General features: G+C 38.9%; 1 protein-coding gene across 9 annotated transcripts in view; it reads left to right on the forward strand.

The window, feature by feature from the left end:
- The window catches only part of UNKL (unk like zinc finger), a 58,150-nt gene extending 34,537 nt beyond the window's left edge, over window positions 1-23,613 (forward strand). For 6 of the 9 annotated variants that reach the window (XM_068422590.1, XM_068422588.1, XM_068422591.1 and 3 more), the window contains 7 exons: window positions 2,080-2,160; window positions 5,806-5,971; window positions 12,080-12,172; window positions 16,705-16,938; window positions 17,594-17,796; window positions 18,969-19,223; window positions 21,642-23,613. In XM_068422590.1, coding sequence (XP_068278691.1) covers window positions 2,080-2,160; window positions 5,806-5,971; window positions 12,080-12,172; window positions 16,705-16,938; window positions 17,594-17,796; window positions 18,969-19,223; window positions 21,642-21,797 — 1,188 coding nt within the window. In that variant the 3' untranslated portion in view covers window positions 21,798-23,613. The remainder of the gene's footprint in view (window positions 1-2,079; window positions 2,161-5,805; window positions 5,972-12,079; window positions 12,173-16,704; window positions 16,939-17,593; window positions 17,797-18,968; window positions 19,224-21,641) is intronic. The other 3 variants (XM_068422592.1, XM_068422593.1, XM_068422589.1) reach the window with 2 other exon arrangements.
- The last annotated feature ends 821 nt before the right edge of the window (window positions 23,614-24,434 follow it).

Raw genomic sequence — 24,434 nt, forward strand, 5'->3', positions numbered from 1 at the left:
AATATTGTCTGCCTCATATATCAGCACTGATTTTTGATAATTTAGAACATAGAGTTTGGAACCCTCTTCTTTAGCGAGCTAAACTGCATCCAATTACTTTACAGTTGTCACAGGCCACGAACACTCGTGCAGTCACTGCAGCTCAGCTGATATGCAGAAATTTCTGAATCTGCAGAAATGTTATGATTGTCATTTTGAGCCCGTGTTGCCAAGAACAGAGCAAGATAACAATGGGAAAAAAAATCATAGCTAGACTTGGTAGGATTCAGTTTTAATTATTGTCAAAAATTGATGGTGAAAAGATGCATTAATTTCTGGCTGTTGATACTAATTATGAGTTCCAATCTTCGATTAATTTCAGTCTATTTCTTCTCCCTCTCTCCTTGGGCAAGTTCATTGCTGAGACAGACATAGATGATAAAATATAACAAGCCTCTTGAAGAGAGAGAGAGAGATCTGTAGCATTACCAATGAGAGGAGAGTTGTTGAAATTGAAGTTGGTGAGGAGTTATAGTCCTTTAGTCAGGGGATGGGGAGAAAACGGGCAATGCTAGAGACAGTTGGGAGAAGGGAAGACTGATATTTTTCAGGGATATGAAACAGCTCTGTTGACCTGTGAGAAAAAAGCTGAAAGTGCAGGATTTACCTGTTAAAGCTTATTTTTTCTTGCTCTGTTATAATACTGGTTACACTTCTAAATTGTCAGAAAGGAACTGTTTAAAAAAAGGAGCTCCAATGGCGCTTTTAAATAAGGCGCAGCCAAGCTGATCAACCTTCTTGCAAAGCTGTGACTTGTCAGAATTGATTTCTGTGACCTGAGATGCACAAAGAAGTGCAGCAGTAAAAGACAGAAAAAGAATGAAAGGAAGGACAGTGGTTTTTGTAAATGGTAACTTCTTGTAGGTGATGGCAAGATCATTACTTTAAAGTTCTCCAGGCAGGATTGCATTCTTACATGTAAGATGTTCAGACTATAGGTTAGAGAGCTAGTCTTTATGACAGGAAAGATTGCCATCTCCTGATATAGGGATCAAGTGATCATTGATCAAATGTCATGGAAGCAAGACAGTTACAGTGCCAAATGGCTGCTTTCTGGACATGAGGCAGCAATAACTGAGAAACAATGTAACCGTTGGTGAAGATCTGTTTTGCTGTTTTGGTCACAATTAGTGAGTAATGTACTGCTACAAAGAATATGTCTCCGCGGCAGAAACGTCAGGTGCTTGCCTTTTAGTGACCACATTGAACCTGTCTAGAGAGAAAGCAGTGATGGACTTTGCAGTTGATAAAAAAGTACCTGGAGTGGTGGGAGGCATATAAAGAGGAGGAGAGTTGTTACTGCTGGCGAGCTTTCGCTACAAGACAGATTAGGAATCTCCCAAAAGAAACAAGGAACAAACTCAACAAGACTGCTCAAAGGCAGCAGAAAGAACCATTTTTCTTAAGGAGACAGCACCTTGCAGAGTTTACTGCAATTCAGGAAGTCACTGAAAATTACTGACCTGAAAAGAACAGAGATCCTTTGATCCTGCTCTGCAAGAACACAGTGGGCAAAGAGAAGTTGCTTAAATTCCCTTTTATTTGAGTATGTCTCACTTGTTTCAAAAGTTACCTTATTATAAAATGGTGCTCAAAGAAAATCTGCCCTTACATTTGATTTTTTGTTGTTGTTGTTATTTGTAGCATGATCACTTTAAGGGAAAATCTAGGCAGTTCCACTCAAACTTTTGGCTGCCTCAGTCTCCTATCCCACCAGCCTCTTAGAGAAGTACTCCCCAGCTGGTGAGCATTTGGGACATGTTATTTCTGTCACAGCATAATGCTAACATGGCTACTTAGTTTTTGGACCAGAAATAACTTGCACCTGCTCAAGTATGCATATAGGTGGAACAATTGCAACTGTGGTTTCTTTTCCATGTAGATTTACTCTATGATCATTAAAATTTAATTCTCCGTATGGGACTGTAGTGAGGGAAATGAAGTCAGCCTGTTGAAGATAGCATTACAGAGATGCCACTGACATTTCATAAACTAATAATATATTTTACAGCAATGACTCATGAAGTTCATATATTGCAGGGATTTTTCTTCTTTCAGGCAAAGCATCGAAGCTTCCCAGCTGAGAATCAGCAGAAAATAAATGAACAAGACAACAAGCAGGTATTGCCAAAAGCTAAATGCTGTAAATATTTGGCCCTTTTTGATAATTTATTAATGCAGTACCAAAGTTATGTGGCGCTTTACAGCATAGTCTAAGGAAAATTTGTGCCCAGTGACAGGACAAGAGGCAGTGGGCACGAACTGAAACACAGGAGGTTCTGTCTAAACGTATGGAAATACTTTTTTACTGTGCGTGTGAGACTGAGCATTGGAACAAGTTGCCCAGAGAGGCTGTGGAGTCTCCCTCCTTGGAGTTATGCAAAAGCTGTCTGGACATGGTCCTGGACAGCCGGGTCTACGTTCTCTGAAAATGTACAATAGATGTGTGCTGCAGGGAGTAACAGGGATGAGAAGAATATGAGGCAATTTGAGGATGCTTTTGATTATAGCAAGTCCATGGCAGAGTTTTCACAGTGAAATTTTGGATTAACTTAATTTTGGGGGTGGACTGATAAAATTTAAAGAAGGCTAGAAGGAAGACGATGATACAGTTGTTCAAGCATCAGATGCTCAAAACTAGAAAAATGGTTACGGTGACAGGGAAGAGGGCATAGCTTTGACTTGTCATGAAGCTAAATCGATGAGGTGTTAGAGGTCATTCTATATATGCAAAGGACCTTAAAACTCTGCCAGCTTTGCACTTCTAGAACAAGAACCCTCATGCTTTGTTAATGACAATGATCAAGATAAATGAGAACAGAAGAGAATGGTAACATTTGCCATTCATGCAGCCACACAGGAGTGTGCAATCTAAAGTGGAGGATTAAAATGTATCTTACATTTAAAAAGCAGGAGGATTGGTGCAGAATAAGTAAGAAGAGAAAACACAAGATAGTTAGAGGTGGATCCTATGAGTTCTGTATAGAAGAGTGGTAGCATGTGAACCAGTTTATAAGTAGACAAGTGCAAAGTTATGCACCTGAGAAGCAAGAACCTCTTGCATCAATATAGGCTCAGAACACGAAATAACTGTCTGGGAAGCAGCTCTGCAGAAAAGGACCTGAGGGTCTTTGTAGACAGCAAGCTGAATGTGAGCCAACAGTGTGCTCTGGCAGCAAAGAAGGCCCAACGTTATCCTAGGTTGTATTAACAGGAGCATGAAGTAGATCACGGAAGGGGTTACCCTTCTGCTTAGCACTTGTTAGACCCCATCTAGAATACTGCATCCGGTTTTGGGCTCACAGTACTTGAATTACATCAGTAAACTAGTTCAAGCTTAGCAGATTGCTGCGAAGATGGTCAGGAGCACTTGTCCTGCGAGGAGAGGAAGCAAATCTTGTGTGGCCTGGAGAAAAGAAGGCTTCAGAAGGACCTTGTAGCAGCCTTCCAATACCTATGAGGAGGTTGTCAAGAAGATTGAGCCAGCCTGTTCACAGTGGTGCACACTGGGTGGACAAGAGACAACAGGCAGAAGTTGAAACATGAAGCTAAGACTGGGTGTAAGGAAAAATTTTTTCACTATGGGGAGAGTCAAGCAGTGGTTGCTGAGTGTGGTTGTGCAGTCTCCATCCTTGGAGGTTTTCAAGACTAGACTGGCTAAAACACTGAGTAGCCTGATCTGACTTCATAAGATGACCTAGCTCTGATCAGGAGGTTGGACTAGATGACCTCCTGAAGTTCCTTCCAACCTGAATTTTCCTATTATCCAGTGATCCTAAGAATACTTAGCAAGTTGGTTTAATTCTCTTCTTTTTAAAAAAAAGGTGTTATTTAATTTCCATTTAAATAGTGCAGAATGTATGAAGTTCTGCTATGCAATTATAAAGCTGTTGACATCTTTTTTTTAGTAACCTTTCTATCCTGTCTCGTTTCTGTTTATTTTGTCTCTCCCTTCTATTTAGAAATCCTCCAGAACAGAGTTTTGAAGTCACAGATAAAATCAGTCTTGGTCTGTCAAAACAGAAAGGAAAGGAATCTTTGAGAGTGCATCTGTCTGTAGGCATAGGGTGGGACAAGAAGCTTGCTGTTTGTAAATATGTTAGGGAGGAAAAAAGAGACTAAATAGTCTAGTATATGCAGGTGTTTATGCTGGGGAGAAAGAGAACTAACTGAAAAAATCCATCAGCTTTGTGTGGGTGTGTGAAATTTCTTCACTTCCCTCTCACCAAGAGGCCTCAGCTTAAGATGGGGCAGCCCAAAAGGGGATTTATTTTGAGTCTGATGATTTTTCAGTAATACAAAAAGCCTGTATTGCCTCTCCTACTTGTGTTAACTTTGATACCAAGTTTCTCCAATGACAGGGATCATGATCAGGCTTAAAACCCAAGAATCCTATCCTATTTAGATTGGATATAATGACAAAATTCTTTACTATGAGGGTGGTGTGGCACTGGAACAGGTTGCCCGGAGAAGTTGTGCATGCATCCTCCCTGGAAGTGTTCAAGGTTGGGTTGGGTGGGTCTTTGAGCATCATTTCAAGCATTTCACCTACTGAAAGGTGTCCCTGCCCACAGCAGGGGGCTTGAACTAGATGATCTTTAAAGGTCCTTTCCAACTCAAACCTTTCTATGATTCTCTGGAGGTCTGCAGGCCATCTATCCCCTTGTCAAAGTGGGGTCGGCTAGAGCATGTTGCTCAGTGCCTTGTCTAGTAGTGTTTTGAATATCTCCAGAAATTAAGACTCTGTAGCCTCTCTGGGCAATATATTCCAGTGTTTGGCCACCATTGAAGTAAAAAAAATATTTGTGTCTGAGTGAAACTTTCTGTATTTCAGTTTGTGCCCATTTTTAAAGAAAAAAAATATTAATTCTCATGGTCATTATCGGCCTCAATCTTGCACTATATCTAGCTTTGAAATAGAAATTTTCTGTGCTATTGGTAGAAATCAGGAGAGTAGATACTGCACAATCACTGCTTGTCACACAGAAGGCAATAAGAGGATGTGTGAATTGATTCAGTCACAGCTAAATGTTGTTTTTATTAACTATAGGATTGAAGGGAATAAATAAACAATAAACAACAAAAAGAATTCATGTATGGGAAACTGTTCACCATGTTCCTGTAGACTTTATGAAGTTATTTTCCAGTTTAGAATGTTATATGGTTATATTTTGTTTGCATTTCTTATATTTTATAATTTAAATGTGTGATTTGTGTGGAAAAAAAAGTTCCGCTAGAAAGACGCAGCACCAGTACAGGTCCTTGTATAATGTGATGCATGTGTGCAGTGCAGTCATGTTCGTCAACTACCTACACCAAAGACCAGTTTATGCACCATTGCATTTAGATTAAATGAGAAAATTTGCAGATCAAAAAAATAATATAAAATATAATTTGCTTATGAATGCGTAACGAAATGGTACAATTCCTCAATAGATATGTTCCTTTTGAAAAGGAGCATCAGACTTCAGCTAACAAATTATGTTTGTAGAACTTACTTGCAAGTATTTAAATACCTTTTTTCTGAAAGCAGAGTTCCCTCATATGGTAGTGATGTCCAGCCATACTGGAGAAATGCACTTGCTGGTAAATGATAAGGAAAATTATCCTAATCTATTCATTCAGAGGGTTCTTCTGGATTTCTTTCTGTTTGAATTAAAATAACTACTTTAAAAAATATATTCTATTTATGTTATATGTTTGTACATACATCTGTGCAAGTGTGTTCGTGTGTATGTACATACGTTGTTTGTTTTTTTTTAACAGAACCATCTCAGTGTTTTTTCAGTGGTTAACCCACTTGCTTCAAGTATAACTTCCAGTCTGGCCTCCAGTGTTGGATCAGATAGTTCATCTCCTACAACTATCTCTGCTATCAGTGCCAAAGCTTTCCCGTTCTATTCTGGCAGTAACACAGTTGAATCAGTAATAGGTAAGTCTTAACACTTAATCTCTGATTTTACATGTTATATTGCATTATTCAAGTTGTTCTTGTTTCAGTGTAGGATCAAAGAGCTTATTGGTAAAGACAGTAATGTTGTACACATCTGCGTTATTGTATGACACTAAAAGCAATATCTGATATTTAGTTTAAATGTTCTCACCCAAAATCACTCTTTTTCACAAGATCTCCAATGTGGGCATAGGAATGAGTGAATGGTACATTTAAGCTGAAATTTTGGCATTGGTACTGGCCAGTGATTTAAAAAAATGTGTAAAACCTTCATAATGCAACTCACTGTTGCTAGAAGTAGAAGTACTGTCTCTCAACTTCTGTTGCTGGGCTGATGAAATTTCACTTTTTTTTTTTTTTTTTTTTTTTTTTAATGTTACCATAGCAGGTCCTGTTACAGATCTTACCACATCCGCATGAAAATGGGAGATTTTTCTTTGTCTGACTGTTGATTCTCCAGTCTGGTTATTTGTATGTTTAAGGACAGAATCTTTTGTTCACACTATATGGACCAGATCTGAAAGGACACAAAGAGGAGGAGTCCTTGCTTTCTGGGTGCAGAAGACAGATTGTGGGAGATACTCGCTTCCAAATTTTCTGTCATTGGCCCAGAGCCTTTCCCATGCTTCCAGCCAGCTAGGCTGTTTATGTAGAAAATGGTAAAAGGAGATAAATATTTCAATAATAATTAGACACTGGGAACTTCAAAACTGGTCATTGTACTCCTGCTATGGTCTCATAGGTGCTGCATAGAGAGGAATAATCACTTCCCCCAACCTGCTGGCTACACTTTTACTAATGCAGGCTAATATGCTGGTAGCTTTTATTGCCACAGAACATGCTGAACTTGTTGTTCATCAGAATTCCTAGATCTTTTTGTGCAGTGCTGCTTTCTGATCATTTGGCCCCCAGCCTGTACTCTTGCAAGGGATTATTCTGTGCAGCATTATTGTATTTGCCTTTGTTGAACTTAATGAGGTTTCTGTCACTCCTGCTCCCCAGCCTTTTGAGATCCCTCTAAACAGCAGTCCTGCCATCGAGTGTATCAGCTGCTCCCCTTAATTTAGTGTTATCCACAAACTCGTTGAAATTTGTGGCACTTTTACACTAAATGTGGTTTATTCAGGAGGCTGTGGCAGGGAATGTTGTAATTTGAAAGATGCTGTATTTCACATTCTGTGGTGTAAGTCACATGATCAGGGAGTTGCTGTGATTAGCTGGTGTACTTGAAGCTTTCTGTGTTTAAATCGATGTGTAGCAGCAACCAGGAGACTGCAGTGAGTCAGCACTTCGGCATGGTAAGTTAGGCATTTGCTCTTTTAATTTTTTTAGGAAAGAAATCTATGCAGAGTATTAAATGATGGATCTTTTTCTGCAGTCTCACAAGGGTATAGCTTTCCTTAAAGGTTTGTTTGATGACCTGTATGTTAGAACAGAAAATAAATTTCAAATTATTTTTAAATTTCAGTACTAAAATGAGCAGAATTTTAATTTTTATTCTATGTAAGTAATATAAATTCATCAGCTTATGGTTAATATTTTAAGATGTACTACGGAATGAAATCACATTTTTGTCAAGACAAACATTGCTTGTCGAATAAGTAGAGGCTAGTTGACTGTAACAAGTTACTCGTGCAACAACAAAAACCACGGTCTAATTTCTGTATACTAGATGTGGTGCTAGTTCAGTATAATTTTTAAATTGTGAGATACTGAACAAGTGTTGCAAAGTCATTTAAACAGTGATATGCTATGTTTCCCATGTCCCAGTGTGACTATATTATTGAGCATAAGAGACTCTTGAGTCCTCTGAGTTAGAATATCCCTCTGCTCTCTACAGCTGTTTTTCTAAAACAGTTTTCAGTATGCTATGTTTGTTAACAATATGAACCATAAAATACTTTTCATGTATCTATAAGTTAGTGTACTTTATGGTAACTGCATAGATTTTGGTTTTTTTTCTGTAAAAGAATTTATTTTTCCAGAGTTCTGTTTTGTGGATATACAGGATGGCATTGAAAATAAAGTGCTGCACGTAATGTGAATATAGCAGAAAATTACGACGTTAATTGTAGAACAGAAAATAAATACATAGTGTTCCTGTAGGAAGTGGTGAATTGAAGAATCGTTAAAAAAAAAGGGATAGAAAAAGAGCTGCAGCAAGGGAAGGGGCTACGTGATAATGGGAAAAGGGGATGAATGGGTTTGGATAAAGTGGTAGGGGAAATGCAGGAGAGTTATGTTAGCAAGGACTGAGGAGGCTTGGTCAGATAGAGGGGTCTGTAACCCTTTCTATGGCCCTTTATCTTGATCTCACGGGGAGCTCCAAGCCCTCTCTGTCTGCTCCCTGAGTAATAGTCCCCAAGAGCTGGGGAAGAGAAGGGTGCAGGGGAGTTGGGAATAAACATACCAATCAGATATAACTAGTATTTAGCATTGAGGCTTGGACAATATGTTGAAAACTGAGGAATGATGGAGTGGAAGAAGGTATATTGCTGCAGTCTACTCCTGTCAGAGTCAAGGGAGATTGGTTGAGTTGTCTGGTTTTGTTCTGGTAAAAAAAGAAAGCAGCATAATCTGAGAACATAAAGGCTGGAGCGTTTGAAGTCCTCCTGAAAATTAAAAAAAAAAAAAAAAAAAAAGAATAAATGAAAATATTTTTTAAGAGAATAGAGAAATTAGATAAGCAAAGTGTCAAAGGAGTCATATTTGGAGAGGAATAAACAGGGAATGGGCAGCAGTGAAGGGAAATGATTCAAGTGGTAGTAGGGAGAAGGCAGGACCTTAACATTAGGGGGCATCTGCTGGCCTGATACTCCACCCTGTTGTCTGTGCTAGGTTTGGGGTGGACCTCCCCCAGGAATGTTTTAATTGCTTCTGTTGCTTTCTATTGGATAGTCAAGCATGGGGATTTTGCCTGTCTGGAAGACTTGCCATTCAAGGAAAATTGGTGTCTCTCCTTTTGCTTCCCATATATGTTGTGATCTTAAGGTGCTGCTTGTGTTCTCTCCCTGCACTCCACTGACTTTCTATCATGTGAGGTGGAATCTGAGAGAGCCAGAAGGTATCAGAAATTAAACTTCGAAAACCTAGATAATAAACAGTATGGAGACACATCAGTCCTTTTTGTGGTAGGGGAGGAAGAGTTAAGGCCTCACATGAGGAGAACATGACAAGTTGGTGATTTAGTAAGGGTGCAGGCTGAGATTTGATTTACTATTTGAGCAGTAAGATTTATGTCAGCCTCATTGTGTTTTGTTCCTGCTTGTCGTACTTGCGTAGCAACATGCTGAACCAGACACTGCAAGTAACTTCAAATATTAATAATATCTGGGTGATGTGGGGAATTGCAAGAGCTTGAAAAACAGTTTGTTTCCCTGTTTAAAGATAGTGACGGTGCTAATGATGGGATTTTAAAGCCTCTCTTTTCATGACTGAGAGAATTTTGAATTTTTTGAAAGAAAGTGGAACAGCTTCACTTGGTGAAAGTGAGAGCGATCTCTCTCAGAATATCCTGCAGCATAGTGATGAGAGGTTTGCTTTCACAGGCGTATGGCATTTTTGCACAAAGGATGTTGAGACAGGTTCACATGTGTGAAGGTTTGTTAGTGGTTTGCATAGCTGATAGTGAAAATAATAGTGAAAATTATTTCCAGATAAATACAGAAACATAAGAAAAGAGAGAGTAAAGAAAGGGAAAGAGAAGACTGTCCCAGTGGCCAGGTGGGAAAGGAAGTGACAGGCAGGGCAGACAAGCATCCTCTCTTGGACATCCTCTCCAGTGCAGCGGCTGGTTCTCTCCCACATAATACTTTTCCCGTATTAACTGTATTAACTATAGTTTTTCATCAAGACAGTCCTAAACTCCTTAGGGGCTCTTCCTGCTTATGATGTTATTAGTGTTAATTGGAGCACACTTTGGTCAGTGGACGGTGCTGCATGCTAATTGGTTGTTGAGCTGTGTCCAAAGATATTGTTGCGTCCCTCTAATGTAAATCAAAAGCTACAATCAGGAGTAGGAGAAGAGGAGAAAAGAAGCGTGATTCTCACACCAGTGGCACTCACTTCCCCTGAGAATGTACCATAACAATGCTCTGAGGGCTGGCAGGTGCCATATGGTGAGCATAACAAGATGGTGAGCATGAGAATGAGAAAGGAAACATACTGCCCCAGAGACTCGGGAAGGCACTACCGGAGCAGTTGGGTGAAACAGCAAGGTAGGCAGGCTACAGTGTTGCAGATGAAGGGCCCTTACCTATGTAAAAAGCAAAGGTAGGGGAGACACAGTGCAGCAATGGGGATCCAAAACCCGGTATGGAAGAGGGACTTTTAATCTGGGTTTCACGCAGCACTTACAGCCACTCTAAGCCTTGAGTCATCAAATAAAAGGAGGCCATCTCTCCCCTCCTTGCTGTATTGTGTAGAAGGACGGGCTTAGGCACCTGTCTCCAAGAGAAGGTTATTGATGGAAAACTTTGAAAAGCGAGGGCATATCCCTTCAGGATAAAATGATGATGCAGAGAGAGCTTCCTGCCTCTGACTGCTGGACACCAAGCTGCTTTGTCAGTACTGCTGAAAGATAAGGATTATTGTTTGGGCACAACTCCATACTAACAAAGTTGTGTTGCCTTTGAGACCCAGACTAGTAACTCTTCACAAAAAGCTATGTTAACTTCCAGGTATCTTTGTCATGAGCATCATTGTGCAGTATGTGAACTTTGTCTCTTGGCTGGTATTTTGTTCTGGACAGCTTAGGCAGCTTCCTGCTGAGCACTGTTCTGTGGATCCTGCTTCTAGGTCAGTAACTCCCTTTATGTATTATCTGGAGCTCAGAGACTGTGGAGTATGTTAAATAGCCTAGTCAACATTAGAAAATGCCTATACATAATAACACCGCACTGATCTTGTATTAATGATCCAAATGGTCCTTTCAGTCTCTGACTTTTAGCACTTTTACGGCTGTCTGGTACTTCTGCCAAAGATTTTCTGCAGTTCCCAGTGCCTGATGTTTAGGACTAGGCTATGAGAGGAATCAGTCTAATTCCAAAGGGATCAAGAGATCCCTTTTGGATGTTATGGAAACTTTTACACAAGCCAGTGTGTCTTTTATTTCTGTTTGTTCCTTTGCAACTCATTTAGGCTTTGTGCCAGTTTTTAATAATGATTTTCAACATAAACCCTAAACATTCTTTACAAAGGTGATCACTATCACTGACCACAGTGACTGGGATAGTCACTTTCCTACCTGTAAAATCAGTATTTATGCAGACTTCTCTCATGTCTTCCTGACTGTGCAGTTGTTCAGCATTAGTTAAAGTATAGGTACAGAGGGATAAATTCTTTAATTATACCCCTTTCTGTGCAGAAAAGAACTTAAGAGGAAGACAGGAAAAAATATCCACCTTCTAACACCTCATAAGCAGTGGACCTAATAAGAAGTATACTGATAAAAACTTTTTCATGACATTGCCCAGAGAAATTTTAGACTGACATAAGCCTTAAAATGAAAGGCAGGCTAACTTTTGGGTCTAAATGAAATACTGATTTTGATCTTTATTTTAAAATATTGCACATTTTCATTTGAATATTCTGACATTGCTTACATATGTATGCCCTGATACGTAACTCAGGTTAGTTATCCCAAAGGCTAACTGTTGTAAGGGGCATTTACAGTGCCTTTCCTCAGGTATAATACCTGGGTTTATTCAATAATAATAAAAAATATATTTACATAGGCATCCAAATTTTATTTTTCCTCTTTTTCTGTTGACCTACATCTAAGTACAATAGGTGACACAGATTTATTGAAAATCCAGATATGTAGCTACCTCTCCATTATCCTCTGTTCATCTCACCAGCTTAAGGAGCTGTAATAGCTTATATATGAAACTTTTCCCTTTTAGAAAATACAGAGGATATCCTTCACTGTGTGTCTGTAGTATGCTTAAGGTCATGACCTAGGTGCAAAAGAGTTCTATGAAGGAGGCACTAACAAAAAAGTCAAACAAAGTTTCCTCATTTCAGCCATCATGACAGTTTTATGGATAATTCAAGGATAATTCATTGATACAATGTTTTGTTTAACAGGTTCTGCTTTAGATTTGCATTTTAATGATGTGAACGTCGCATCCGTAGATAGAGAATTAGAAGATCAAGAAGGCAGTGACCTTGGATTAGCAAGTAAGAGGTCCAATTTGTAAAATCATACTCATTTAAAATATATTTCTTCCTTACCTTTCTAAACTTTGACTCACCAAAATAGTTACAGACAGCAAAGACTTTGAAGAAAAGTCCTCAGTTTTGTTCCAGCTGTTTAACTTTGTGGTGTAAAGGGATTGCACCGCTATCATCCTGTCTGTATTTTGCAAGGGATCAGTCTAGTAAATGTTTTGGGTTTTTTTAACATACTTAATGACTTTGGCCCACGGGCATAATAGTTGATGGAAGGACTTACATGCATTTACAGGAAGGCATTATGCTTGAGCTTGACTGCCTGCATGTTGAGTGCTGCAAATGTCTGATAGCAGGCAGTATGTGCTGTGGGGACCGAGAAGTACTTCCATGGTTAGGTGGTTGCTGAGAGGGGGAGTGGGGACAATGCTTGAGGAGAAGGAGCTAGCAACCTTTAGGACTTTCATTCTTGCAAGTTAGGGACTTGATCTTTCTATGAATCTAACCTGGAAGGAGCAATTTAGTTGAAGGTTTGTTGGGAAGTATTCAGCCATTTGGCCTCTTCTGGGAAAGGAGAGAAGAGGAAGACATAGATAGCAAAGGAAAGTAGTGCAGGGAAGAGCCAGCAGGAAAGAAGGATGGAGGGGGGAAACATCAAGAAATTAAAATGCCACCTTTTCTTTGTGAAAGTATAAAAGGGAAAATAATTGAGAGAAAAAACCCAGAAAAATAGGAAGTGAAAACTGAGGAGCTATAATTACGTTATATTCCTTTGAGAGTCGTAGAGCAAGACCACAGACATGTTTTTATAATACTTCCATTTATTTTCTGATATCTGTTTTGCTAGCATTTCTTTGAAGGAGGTCTACGGTGATTATTGAGTTGGTTGTGCATATGTGCTAAGCTTACAATTGTGCAAACAAAACTGTATTCTTGGGTGGCAAATGTCTTCCTCCCCATGTCCTTCTTGCCCTGTGGCTCTAGATGCAAAGGGTAAAACCACTGTAGCTATGCCCTAGTTTATTATTGCTGGCTGTTGCTCCAAGAAAAGCTTGCATGTAGTGTCTCTGTACATTATGCAATTTTTCTTCCTTTAAGATAATTATTATATCTTTAGTCCACTGGCTTTAACAAATATACAGATATATTTGATATTGTCACTGGGACTACAGTGGATAGGACAGTACTCAAGTATTACAGATTCAAGACTTTGTCGCAAGGCATGGAAATTGTTTTGACCCAAGTGAACATCAAGTGTCCTCCCTCCCTCAGGAAAGCATATATTAGAAGCAACTGTAAGTTGCTTCTTTTCAGAAATAATACAGATGTCTAGAGGGATTCTGCTTCAAACTTTTCCTCCTCCAAGTGCTTCCTTTGCAATGAAAGGAGACAGTTCTAGGTAAAATAACTAATTTTATCACCCCAATAGTGTGTGGATATGAAGCTTCAGAACAAACAGAATTCAGGAAAGTCACTTGGTTTGAAATGGACTTTTTCACTTCCGCATCTCGCTCAGTTGAAGGTGGGCAGAAGATGCCTTCCATAAAGTGGCTAGTGACATGCTTCAGTCTTCAGATCTGAGCAGCGCATTTGAGGAGGCAGTTTACAATTCACATTTGGTGGTGTTGATGTTTTGGCATCAGGTAGATCTAGGTGGATTGTAGCAGTGGCTTCATTATTGATAGCAAGAGCTAGAAGAAACCAATGCTGGATCGCACTGATTAAGAAGTTTCTTACACCAAATATTGATTTCTGAGATCTTGACAACAGTGCTGCAAGCTCTGGTGCCCCTCCCACCTTGACTGTGTTTTCTCCCAAGGCGGTTCTTTGTTACTAGAGGCTGTATTTGTGGTACCTGTATACTTCAGGTTATTAGGGGATCCATGCAGAATGACCCAAAATGTTACAGTCTCAATAGGTAGTCATCTAGTTTTATGTAGATTCTCATCAATAATATTAGTGGCAGTATCTTCAGAGGTTTCAGGGCTTTATATTTATTTTGCTTGATTGCCTTCTGACAATTATCTGTCCAGTGATGATGCTAACAGGTTTTTCCTTCACCAGAACAGTTTATATGTTACCTATTAACGTTTTCCATTACTGTTCATGATATTCCCTTCATACAGATCTGGAAAGAAACTGATAATGTGTGCAAGTTCAAATTTATTTCTCTGCTAGTGATGTCAGGCTCAACAATTCTCCTGATACTATAGTCTGTTTTACTGGTGTTTCATTTACTGCCTTGTTCTATGCTGCAGGATTTAGTATGCTTCCTTGGAAGTACCATGAAGTATGGAACAGGAAGGAAATACTGTAACCAATTTTATTTGTATGTGGAGGATAGTTCATGTGGTGTAATAGGTTGACCTTGCTGGCTAGCCAGACACCCATCCAGCTGCTCTCACTCCCCCTCCTCAACAGGACAGGGGGAGAAAATAAGATGAAAAAGCTCGTGGGTCAGGATAAAGACAGGGAGATCACTTACCACTTGCTGTGACAGTCAAAACAGACTTGACTTGGGGAAAATGAATTTATTGCCAGCTAAAATGGAGTTGGATGGTGAGAAACAAAGAGAAAAACTAAAACAACCCCCCACCACCTTTTCCCCAGGCTTGACTTCATTCCCAACTCTTCTACTTCTCCCTTACAGTCCCGAGTGGTGCAGGGGGATGGGGAACGGTGGCAGTGGTCAGTTCATAACAGTTCCTGCCTGCCGCTCCTTCCTTCTCACACTTGTCCTGCTCCAGCGTGGGTCCTCTCCATGGGCCGCAGTTCGTATCAGGAGAACCTGCGCCAGCATGGGCTCTCCACTGGCTGCGGTTCCTTCAGACAACATCCACCTGCTCCGACCTGGTCCTGTCCACAGGCTGCAGGGAAATTCCTGCTTGTACCATATTCTCTTCCACAGGGTGCAGGGAAATACCTGCTCCACGATGGTCTCTTCCAAACCTTCCACGGGCTGCATGGGAATCTCTGCTCCAGGGAAATCTCTGCTCCAGTGACTGCAGCACCTCCTCCCTTCCCTTCTTTCCTGACCTTGGTGTTCGCAAGGTTGTTTCTCACACCTTTTGTTCTCTCCTCTGCCTGTGTGGCATTTTTTTGCCCTTTCTTAAAGATGTTCTCCCAGAGGTGCCACCAGTGTGGCTGAAGGATGCAGCTGTGTTCTGTGGCGGGTCTGCTGGAGCCGTCTGGAACCCGCTGTGTCCGGCACAGTGCACCCCCTGGCCTCTCCTGCCCCCCTGCTACCAAAACCTTGCCCTGTAAATTCAAGACATGCAGGCAGGTTGTATTTGCCAAAACTCAACTGTATTTGAAGACTAGAAGAAAAGAAATGGTTCTTCTGCTACCATTTCATACAGTGTCTGTTTGGGGGCTTTACTTTGGCTCTTAATTTTTAAGAGAATTCTTGCTTGGCCAGATTTTTAAACTAAACTCCCTTTACTTTGTTGCTTCCTTGCTCCTCTTGTGAAGAGCAGTGTATGTTTATTGTCCAGTATATTATGTACGTCTGGTTATATGTCTGTCCTGTATCTTCCTCATATAGTTGGTCACGAGGCTGACCTTGGTAACATTTGCTGAGTATTTCAAGATATATTTTTTTGAAGACATCATGGCAATGCAGCTTATAATGAGCATCCCTGTCTTTTTGTTTTGAAATACTTCTAAACAGAATTATGTTTTCTCTGATGACATTAATTCACCCATTTTAAGCAAAACCGGAAAATTAGAATCGTGACCCTTGCTTTAAGTATAATCATTTTACTGCTATTTGGGTTTTTTTTTTTAAAGAAAAGGTGATATCATCTTTAGTTGCTGTTCAAACATAGTGATGAATAAAATCTTCACAGTAAATATTGAACTGTTCCCTGACCAGGAAAATGTACTACGTCTCTGCATGTTTATTTAAGTAATTGCATGATTGAACATCCTTTCTTTAATACCTATTTTTTATTATTATCATTACTTTGGGAAATCATGAACAATGCATTTGACTAAGCTATTATTAATTTTTACTTTGTTTCAAACTCAGTTTTCTTAGTTAAGTACATTTGACATTTAAAATCTACTGAACAAAAGCATGTAGAGAAAAGAAATTGCGCCATGTCTGATTATTATGCTGTGTATGATTTTCAAGGTATGTAGTCTCACTTGCTTAACTCTACTTTATATATTAAAAGAAAAACCAAATTTTTCTTAATCCTTTACGTTTCAGTCAGTTTCTCCACTTGCATTACCTGTTGGCTATAAAAATGAGGAAGTTGAATAATTTGATCTAAAAAGTGTTTTCTCTTTCTTTGTAGCTGCAGATGAGGCCACTGCTGTGTAAAGCTACAAATTCTGTTTTCAGGCACTTGGAAAACTACTTTCAAGTGTTCCATTTAAAAAATATTTTTGCAATAGGAGATAAAGTGTTTTTTTTTTTTAATGGAAGGTATTTAAATATATAATTCAATTGACATTTGATACATTTTTCAGAAAAATACAGAGCTGTGTACTGCTTTGGAATGAATCTTTTGTTTTTTCCCCTGATGCATATATAGGTCAAAGATTACTGGGAAGTTCAGCACCTGTCAATATTCCAGGTTCTCTTGTTCGTTCCTCATCTTTACATTCATCATCATCCCTTTCAACCTCTTCTCCACTCAGTTCTCTTTCACAATCGCTGTCTCAGTCTTTTGTTTCATCCACTACGGCTTCTCACCACCAGCAGCCTCAGCCTTTGAAGACAGAACATAGTATGTTAGGCACCTCAGCGTCTTCTCACAACTCTTTAGGTAAGTAAGTTGAAGGTTGCACTTTGTGTATTGTAAGAAGGAACTCAATGGGAGGTAAGAAATGTTCAGTTCAAGGCTTTGCATATTTCTTATGACTTAATCTGCCTCACTGTTGTAATTGATAACAGTACTGATAATGGAGTTTTATGTGGTATGTGGGAGGAAGTTCAAGGAGTGAATTTCCATTCCCAGTGAAGGGACAAAAAGAATTCTTGGAAGAGGAGATATTTACAGAGGCATTTGAAAGGGGTAAAATATAGCAGTTGGCGTACAGGCAGCAGGAATGCATTTTAGCTGCAGCATTTTGCTAAAGGAAAATACAAAACAGAGGAAGAGGAAGAAATAAAATGGTATTTGAGCTGCTAGGAACAAAGCTTTTTGTATATAAATGAATTCCCACTCTTCTTTCTCCTTTTGTGGACTGTACTTTTATTAAAAGTGGCAAGAAAAAAAAAATGTGGTAGGTCTCCTGAATTGTTCTAAATACTGTAAACATTTTCCAGACTGTCACATTTCTGAAGGTAGTGAAATAATGTTGAGTCTTGTAGATAAAAGTATAAATTTTGCATATGTGGCACATCTGTTTTGTTCTGCATGTGAAACATTTTGCAGCAGTGTGTGCGGAATGATTATTTTTTCTACCTTTGTTTTACAGGTTTAAATGGTGTTACAGGGAGCATCTGGGACTTTGTAAGTGGGAGTTTCTCTCCTAGTCCATCCCCAGTACTAAGCAGTGGTACTACCCCCTCAATAAGTTCAAACAGCAGTGGGAACGAACTAACTCGCGTTAGACAGGAGCTTGATGATGCCAAGAGAAAACTAAAACAATGGGAAGAATCTTGGCAACAAGTAAAACAGGTACGCTCATTTATGGTAATATTATAGATATATATTTTTTTTAACAAACAAGCAGCTCCTACTGCTTTTCCTTTTTATATATCTTCTTATCCTTGGACCCAGAGTTTTATTACAATCTGTCAAAGGAATGTTTTTTCCATCCTCAAAAGGAGCTAGCGGCATAAAGGAAACTGAACTTTTTAAAGGTCAATTCATTTTCACAGAATCACAGAATGTTAGGGATTGGAAGGGACCTTGAAAGATCATCTAGTCCAATCCCCCTGCCGGAGCAGGATTGCCTAGACCATATCACACAGGAACGCGTCCAGGCAGGTTTTGAATGTCTCCAGAGAAGGAGACTCCACAACCTCTCTGGGCAGCTGTGCCAGTGTTCCGTCACCCTCACCGTAAAGAAGTTTTTCCTCATATTTAAGTGGAACCTCCTGTGTTCCAGCTTGCACCCGTTGCCCCTTGTCCTGTCGAAGGATGTCACTGAGAAGAGCCTGGCTCCATCCTCATGACACTTGCCCTTTACATATTTATAAACATTAATGAGGTCACCCCTCATTTTCTGAAAGTTGATCTGCCTCTCTAGACAGGGACACTTACACATATTCAGGATAGGGGTGAACAGCAGCGTATCTTGATGTTTAAGTTACTAAAGACATGCATTCTCTCCTGTACCTCTTTCAGATGATAAGCACGCAAAAAATGTGGAGGCTTGCCAGCAGCTGTGATTGTGTAGTGTACCTGGACAGTATCTAGCCATCTCAGCAGTCAAATTGAGGTTGCTGATAACTGCCAGTCTGATGTATTTTCTGTAGCTCTTTCCTTCCCCTCATGATGAGGAGTAGCTAAGTAGCTGTACTAAATTTTGGTAGTTTTTGATGTCTTTTGACATTAAATTATGAATTTAACATTTAAAATGTGTTCCATTTATAGAGCTGTAGAAAGGCTTCTGGCTGTTTAGAGACAAGTAACAGTGACATACCTTAAAATTACATTAAGACAAAACAGGAAGAGTTGTTAATTAGGAGGTAGGACAAGTAGGGAGAAACGTTAAACTTGACAGTAAATGCGTTGTTAGGTCTAAAATCAGAGATAACCTGCATCTTTGAAGGCTTTTGAATTTGCCCTTCTGTAGTTAATTTGAAAAAATTATTTTTTATACTCTGGAAATCTCTTTCTCCCAGGCATGTGACACATGGCAGAAAGAGGCTCAAGAAGCAAAAGAACGTGCTAACATCGCAGATGCGGACAAACAACTCGCTCTTCAGAAGAAGGAGGAAATGGAAAATAAATTAAAAAAACTGAAGGCGCAATTAGCTGCTTGTCTATCTACTACATTACCTTATACGAAAAACTATGGAGATATAGAAAAGATACCCTTGCCAAAGCTTCTTTCCTTACAAAATCAGCTGCACTTAGATTTAGAAACAATAGATGAGGTGAGTTTCTTGATCTGCGTAACTATTTTTGATTAACTGAAAGTGGCAGTTCAATAAATTTTGATGACATATTTATGCCAGGTTTCATTTCAAAGAGCAACATTGCTCTCAGTGTTAAGTCTTTCTTTTCTGGCATAGAGGATGGTTCAGATTTCTCAACCTAATGGATTCTTCTAAGTTTTTGATCAGCTATCAGAACAAATAAGTGATTCACAAGAATTCTTGGGGTGATTAAAAAGAAAAAGATTTAAAGCCAGCTGTTACCCCCAACGTTTTGCTCTCAGTGTTAAGTCTTTCTTTTCTGGCATAGAGGATGGTTCAGATTTCTCAACCTAATGGATTCTTCTAAGTTTTTGATCAGCTATCAGAACAAATAACAAGTGATTCACAAGAATTCTTGGGGTGATTAAAAAAAAAAGATTTAAAGCCAGCTGTTACCCCCAACGTTTTGGGCACTACCTAAATAAATAAAAATAATTGCCCTAAATAAATTAAAATAGTTACATGCTTTTCACTTGCTTAGAAGGTAGCTGGTGAGGTTCCCTGCTAGGAGTTCGTGTAGTCAGAGAGGCCAGTACAGACTTGGAGCATAGAATCATTGACATTAGAAGGTACCTCTGAAGATCATCCAGTCCAACCCCGTGCTTAAAGCAGGGTCAAATCAAGCAGGTTGCTCAGGGCCTCGCCTGGTATTGTTTTGAGTATATCTAAAGATGGAGAGTCCCACCACCTCTGTGGGCAACCTTTTCCAGTGTTTGATCATCCTCACAGTAAGAAAAGTTTTTTCTTATGTCTATGTGGAATTTTCTGTATTTTAATTTGTGCCTCTTGCCTCTTGTTCCGAGAAGAGTCTGTCCCTATCTGTTTTACTCTCTCCTATCAGGTATTTATACACACCGGTAAGATGCCATCTATTCTCAAGGCTAAACAATCCCAGCTCTTTCAGCCTCTCCTTGTGTGTCAGATGCTTCAGTCCCTTAATCGCCTTAGTGACATATTGCTGTGTTTCACCTTCTCTCAAATCCAGGCTCAGTTTCTGCCAAAATTTAGGATGCTCTTTCGCTGCCAGATTGAGGGCATTTCTCAGGGCTCTGAAAGCTGGGAATATCAGCTGCCACTCCTCTGAGCACATCAAGGAAGATAATAATGACCATGTGCTGCTCCAGGCACCATACTTCAAACCTTGCTGGGCACAACTTGGTTTCACATTGCTTTCTTCCCTGCAGTCTCAAAGGGCAGTGACACCACATAGAACACCAATTCTTGCTGTTTTGTTTTGACTGTGATGGGACTGTCCAGGCAGAAAAAAAAATTTCCTTTCTCTACTAGGACAGTCTGCCATAATCTAGTGCCTGTTTGAGTTTGGCAGTGTCTTCTCTGTCTCAGTGCACCTCCTGTGCAGTGCCATCTGTATCAGTATGAACTACAGCCTTGAAAAAAAAGCCAGTCTTTCTTTAGACGAGTCTAAAACATAATTTAAGTCTTTGTCAATAAAGCAGGTGGACAAGGACAAGCTAGTTACCAGGCTCCTGTTATCAAGTACATTTACAGGATTCTGGATTGGATTAGGGACCACTATTGTTTTTCTCCTAAGGGATTGTAAAGAGAAGCAAAACAGTCTTGGTATCTCTTAGCAAAAAAGTCATTACGTCCTGGAATGGAAGTCATCTTGGCCAGGCTGGATTGATCAGCACCATTACCACCTTTTCCAGCTCCTCAGTTTCTCATGTTTCCTTTGCCACTGTGGCCTCTTCTCACCTAGGTCTTCCTTCCAGGAGAAAGTTGCTGTCTTAGCCAGTGCCACATGTAGCGTTCTAGGTTCTTCTCTTAGTCCAAACCGTGTCCTGCTCTTCAAAAATTAACATGGCTTTTAGATACTTCTCAGTTCTTCTTGTTCGTTAATAGAGTTTATATGGCTTATCACATGGAGACATTTATTTGCAGTTGTAACATCCCCCCCGAAGTTTGTATCAGTAGCTTTATTCAAAGTATCACACATATCGGACGGATGCTTCCATTTTGTCCTAATGCGAACATCTCCCACAGCAGGAGAAAATGCAACAGTGGTTTGAAATGGCAAAGGGAGGGAGTATATGACAATGAAAAAGACTTATTTCCTCTTTTTTTTTGTTTTTGCTTTTTTGCATCACTTCTCCCAGTTACGTGGGAAAATTTCAGTCCATGGGTTCAATACTAGATATTCACCTTTCTAAGAGCACGTATACTCCTCCTGTTGCTATGTTAGAGGTTGCATGTGCGCTGATCTTATGACCCTCAAGTCAGCTATCTGTCATACAAAAACGTTGTCCTTTGTGTTGTTAAATTAGAAGTTTATTCAGGACAGCTAAGCGTAAAGCTGCTAGAACGCAACTGTATACTCTGGAATAACTTTTACTGAGTGCAATAATCTTTTTACAGGTGATTTTTCAGCTTCAGTCAAAGAAGTGTGTTGTATGTCAGGAAGGTGATCGTAGCATTATCCTGAATCCATGTCAACATTATGTACTTTGTGATCACTGTGCAGCTGCACAAGAAGAATGTCCCTGCTGCAAGAAAAAAAAAAATCTGTGGTAACATACAGGCATAGTACTCATATCATGTTCATGAATTAAATAATTTTATGTTTTTGTATTTTGTAGAAGAATTATATCACTCACAATGCATTTAATAGTGCTAGACTGATTTCCATTTTGATGTGAGAAACTTAGTTGCTTTAAGATAGGGAGTAAGGCTCGCTCACCTTTACATATCAACTTCAGTTGTTTGATGAGGTTCTATAGTCTTGAGGGTCTTTCATTCCCCCCCCAATCCCATCGCAGCCTTTTCTGACTTCCACTTACATTCCTAGTGCACAAGCTACTTAGGTTCATTTGCACTGTAATCACTTTGTATAAATCTTACCATAATGCCTGAATGAAGTGTTTATACTTGTTACTTCATTAACAGAAGATGGATACGTAGATACAGTAATTACACACTTAACTGCACAGATGGTCCCTTTGCCATGTCTGTCGTGTGTGGAACGCCAGAGCCAGTATTTTGGAATCGGTCTAACACTATGTTTACTTGGATATTTGAAAAACTCTGATTAATATAAAAGCACTTTTTCATTATTGTGTTTTGTTAGAAGATAAGTTGTAAATTGCTTCAAGCTGCCTTCTAGGTCTTATGTTTATTTTTTAATATGCAATAATATGATGTGTTATATGTGTACTGTGAATTGAAAATATTTCACATGGTTTTACTGTTAAATGACAATATGATTAAATAGAAATGACAATTTACTTAGTTTTTGACAATTTATAAGTTAACTGTATATTGTAGTATTTATAAATGTACCAGCGGAGACAAAAACAGTGAGGCACATACGCTTTCATATTCAAAGACATGTTTTCAATTTTGTGAAACAGATCAGTTTTAGTAAACGACTGTGTATTTGCATATTTCCCGCAGTTTGGATGTTTGTAGTCTTAAAGTTTTTGTACATCTCCTAACCTGTGTGGTACTCATCGGGAGCAGATATGATATATATATAATATTACCAAGTGCCTATGCCCAATATCCTATAAAATAGCAGAAGACATAAAAAAATAATTTTGCAAATAATTTCTATTGCTTTATTTTGTATTGAACAATTTGACAATAATTAGAATATGTCTCTTGCTTTTATAAATATTTAAAAATACACTTTTTTCAGTAATGAAGTAATGCATGTTTGAAAGGAACTACAAAATTATTTAAGTATGTAATCAGGCAGTGGCACTTTGACACAGTGATTCTTTTAAAAGGTGGTAATATCCTTACTTCATCCAAGTAGTTGGGAACATGCAATTCAAGATGAGAAGTTAATTAATTGCTGCTTGTTAATACTGTATATTTTTACTTTTCTTACGTGGAATAATTGCCTGCATTATTCTTTTTCTGTTAAATTCAGGTGTGACACTAGTACAACTTAGATTGAATCGACCTGCTACTGTGTTACATGATTTGTATCTCCGTATTACTGTATTCAGGACAAAAAGTCAGTTCACACAGGCAGACTTAATCTATTTAAAGTTCAGTCATGCTAAAGCAAAAACCAAGATGTATACTAAAATTATTATTGTCAAAACAGAGCTTTTAGAACTGTGTCAGCATTAAATAAAGGGCCCAAGCCATTAGTACTGAAATCACTGTCTCCTTTGGCTTCTAGCATACTTTGTACAAAGGCTTGAGATAGCAAAAAATTATTACACATTTTCTGTGAGAACTAAATATACAGACTTGCTGCTTTCCTAAGACATGTTGATCTTCAGGAATGCTGGAGACCTTTTAGGAAGGGAGAAGTAGGATAAAATATTAAATACATTTCTACTTCTGTTTCAAAATTTTGTCTGAAGATCACTTTAAAGACCGAAGTTGGGTTTAATAATGTGATTTTTTTTTACTTTAACATAGTTTCTCTAAAATGTTAGTACTGAGAAAAGTATAAAATTGGACTGTATTTGCATTCTGAAACACACTTTTCTGTCCTAAAATAAGATACTGCCGTTTTAAAGGTGTAGCCAGCTTTGGACTTTTAAAAAAAAGAACTTGGATCACCAAGTTTGGCTGTTGGTATTAAAGTATTTTTTGCATCTGTGCAGTCTATGACAGAGACTGATTTTTGAACCTTAACAGCATTTTGGACTAAAGCAAACTTAGTTATGTAAGGGTTTGGGGTTTTTTTAAGTGAGCAAATCAAAGAATAATGCGTAATTTTAGTTCGAAATTGTGTTACATATTTTTCAAACAAGCAGTTGTTTTGGGCACTATTTATCTAGCGTGGAACAGCATTCTGCAACCATTGTGCTCACAGAAACGTTTACAAATATCTTAGTGAATATTTTTGCATTGGTATTTTAGAAGAAACCACCTTAGGCCACATTGTGCTGCCCATATGCAGCTACGTGACATTTGTTACCCACGAGATACGGAAGCATGATTATGTGCTGTCTTGTCAAAGTTTGTAGTTCTTCATGTGTATTTTGATGCATTTGCCTATGTCCTATGGCTGTTTTTTGGTCCCTTTTTTTTTTTGGTAGTAACAGGTGATTTTCCTAATCTTGCAACACCAACAAAAAAGCAATGTAAACAGCACTTGCAGTGTGAATCATCACATTGACATTCATAGTTTACACGCGCTGCATTTTGAGAGCAAATGAACTAATATGTTTAGTCTTGTTGCTGCTT

This window comes from Nyctibius grandis, chromosome Z, assembly GCF_013368605.1.
Source record: "Nyctibius grandis isolate bNycGra1 chromosome Z, bNycGra1.pri, whole genome shotgun sequence".
Taxonomy (NCBI): domain Eukaryota; kingdom Metazoa; phylum Chordata; class Aves; order Nyctibiiformes; family Nyctibiidae; genus Nyctibius; species Nyctibius grandis.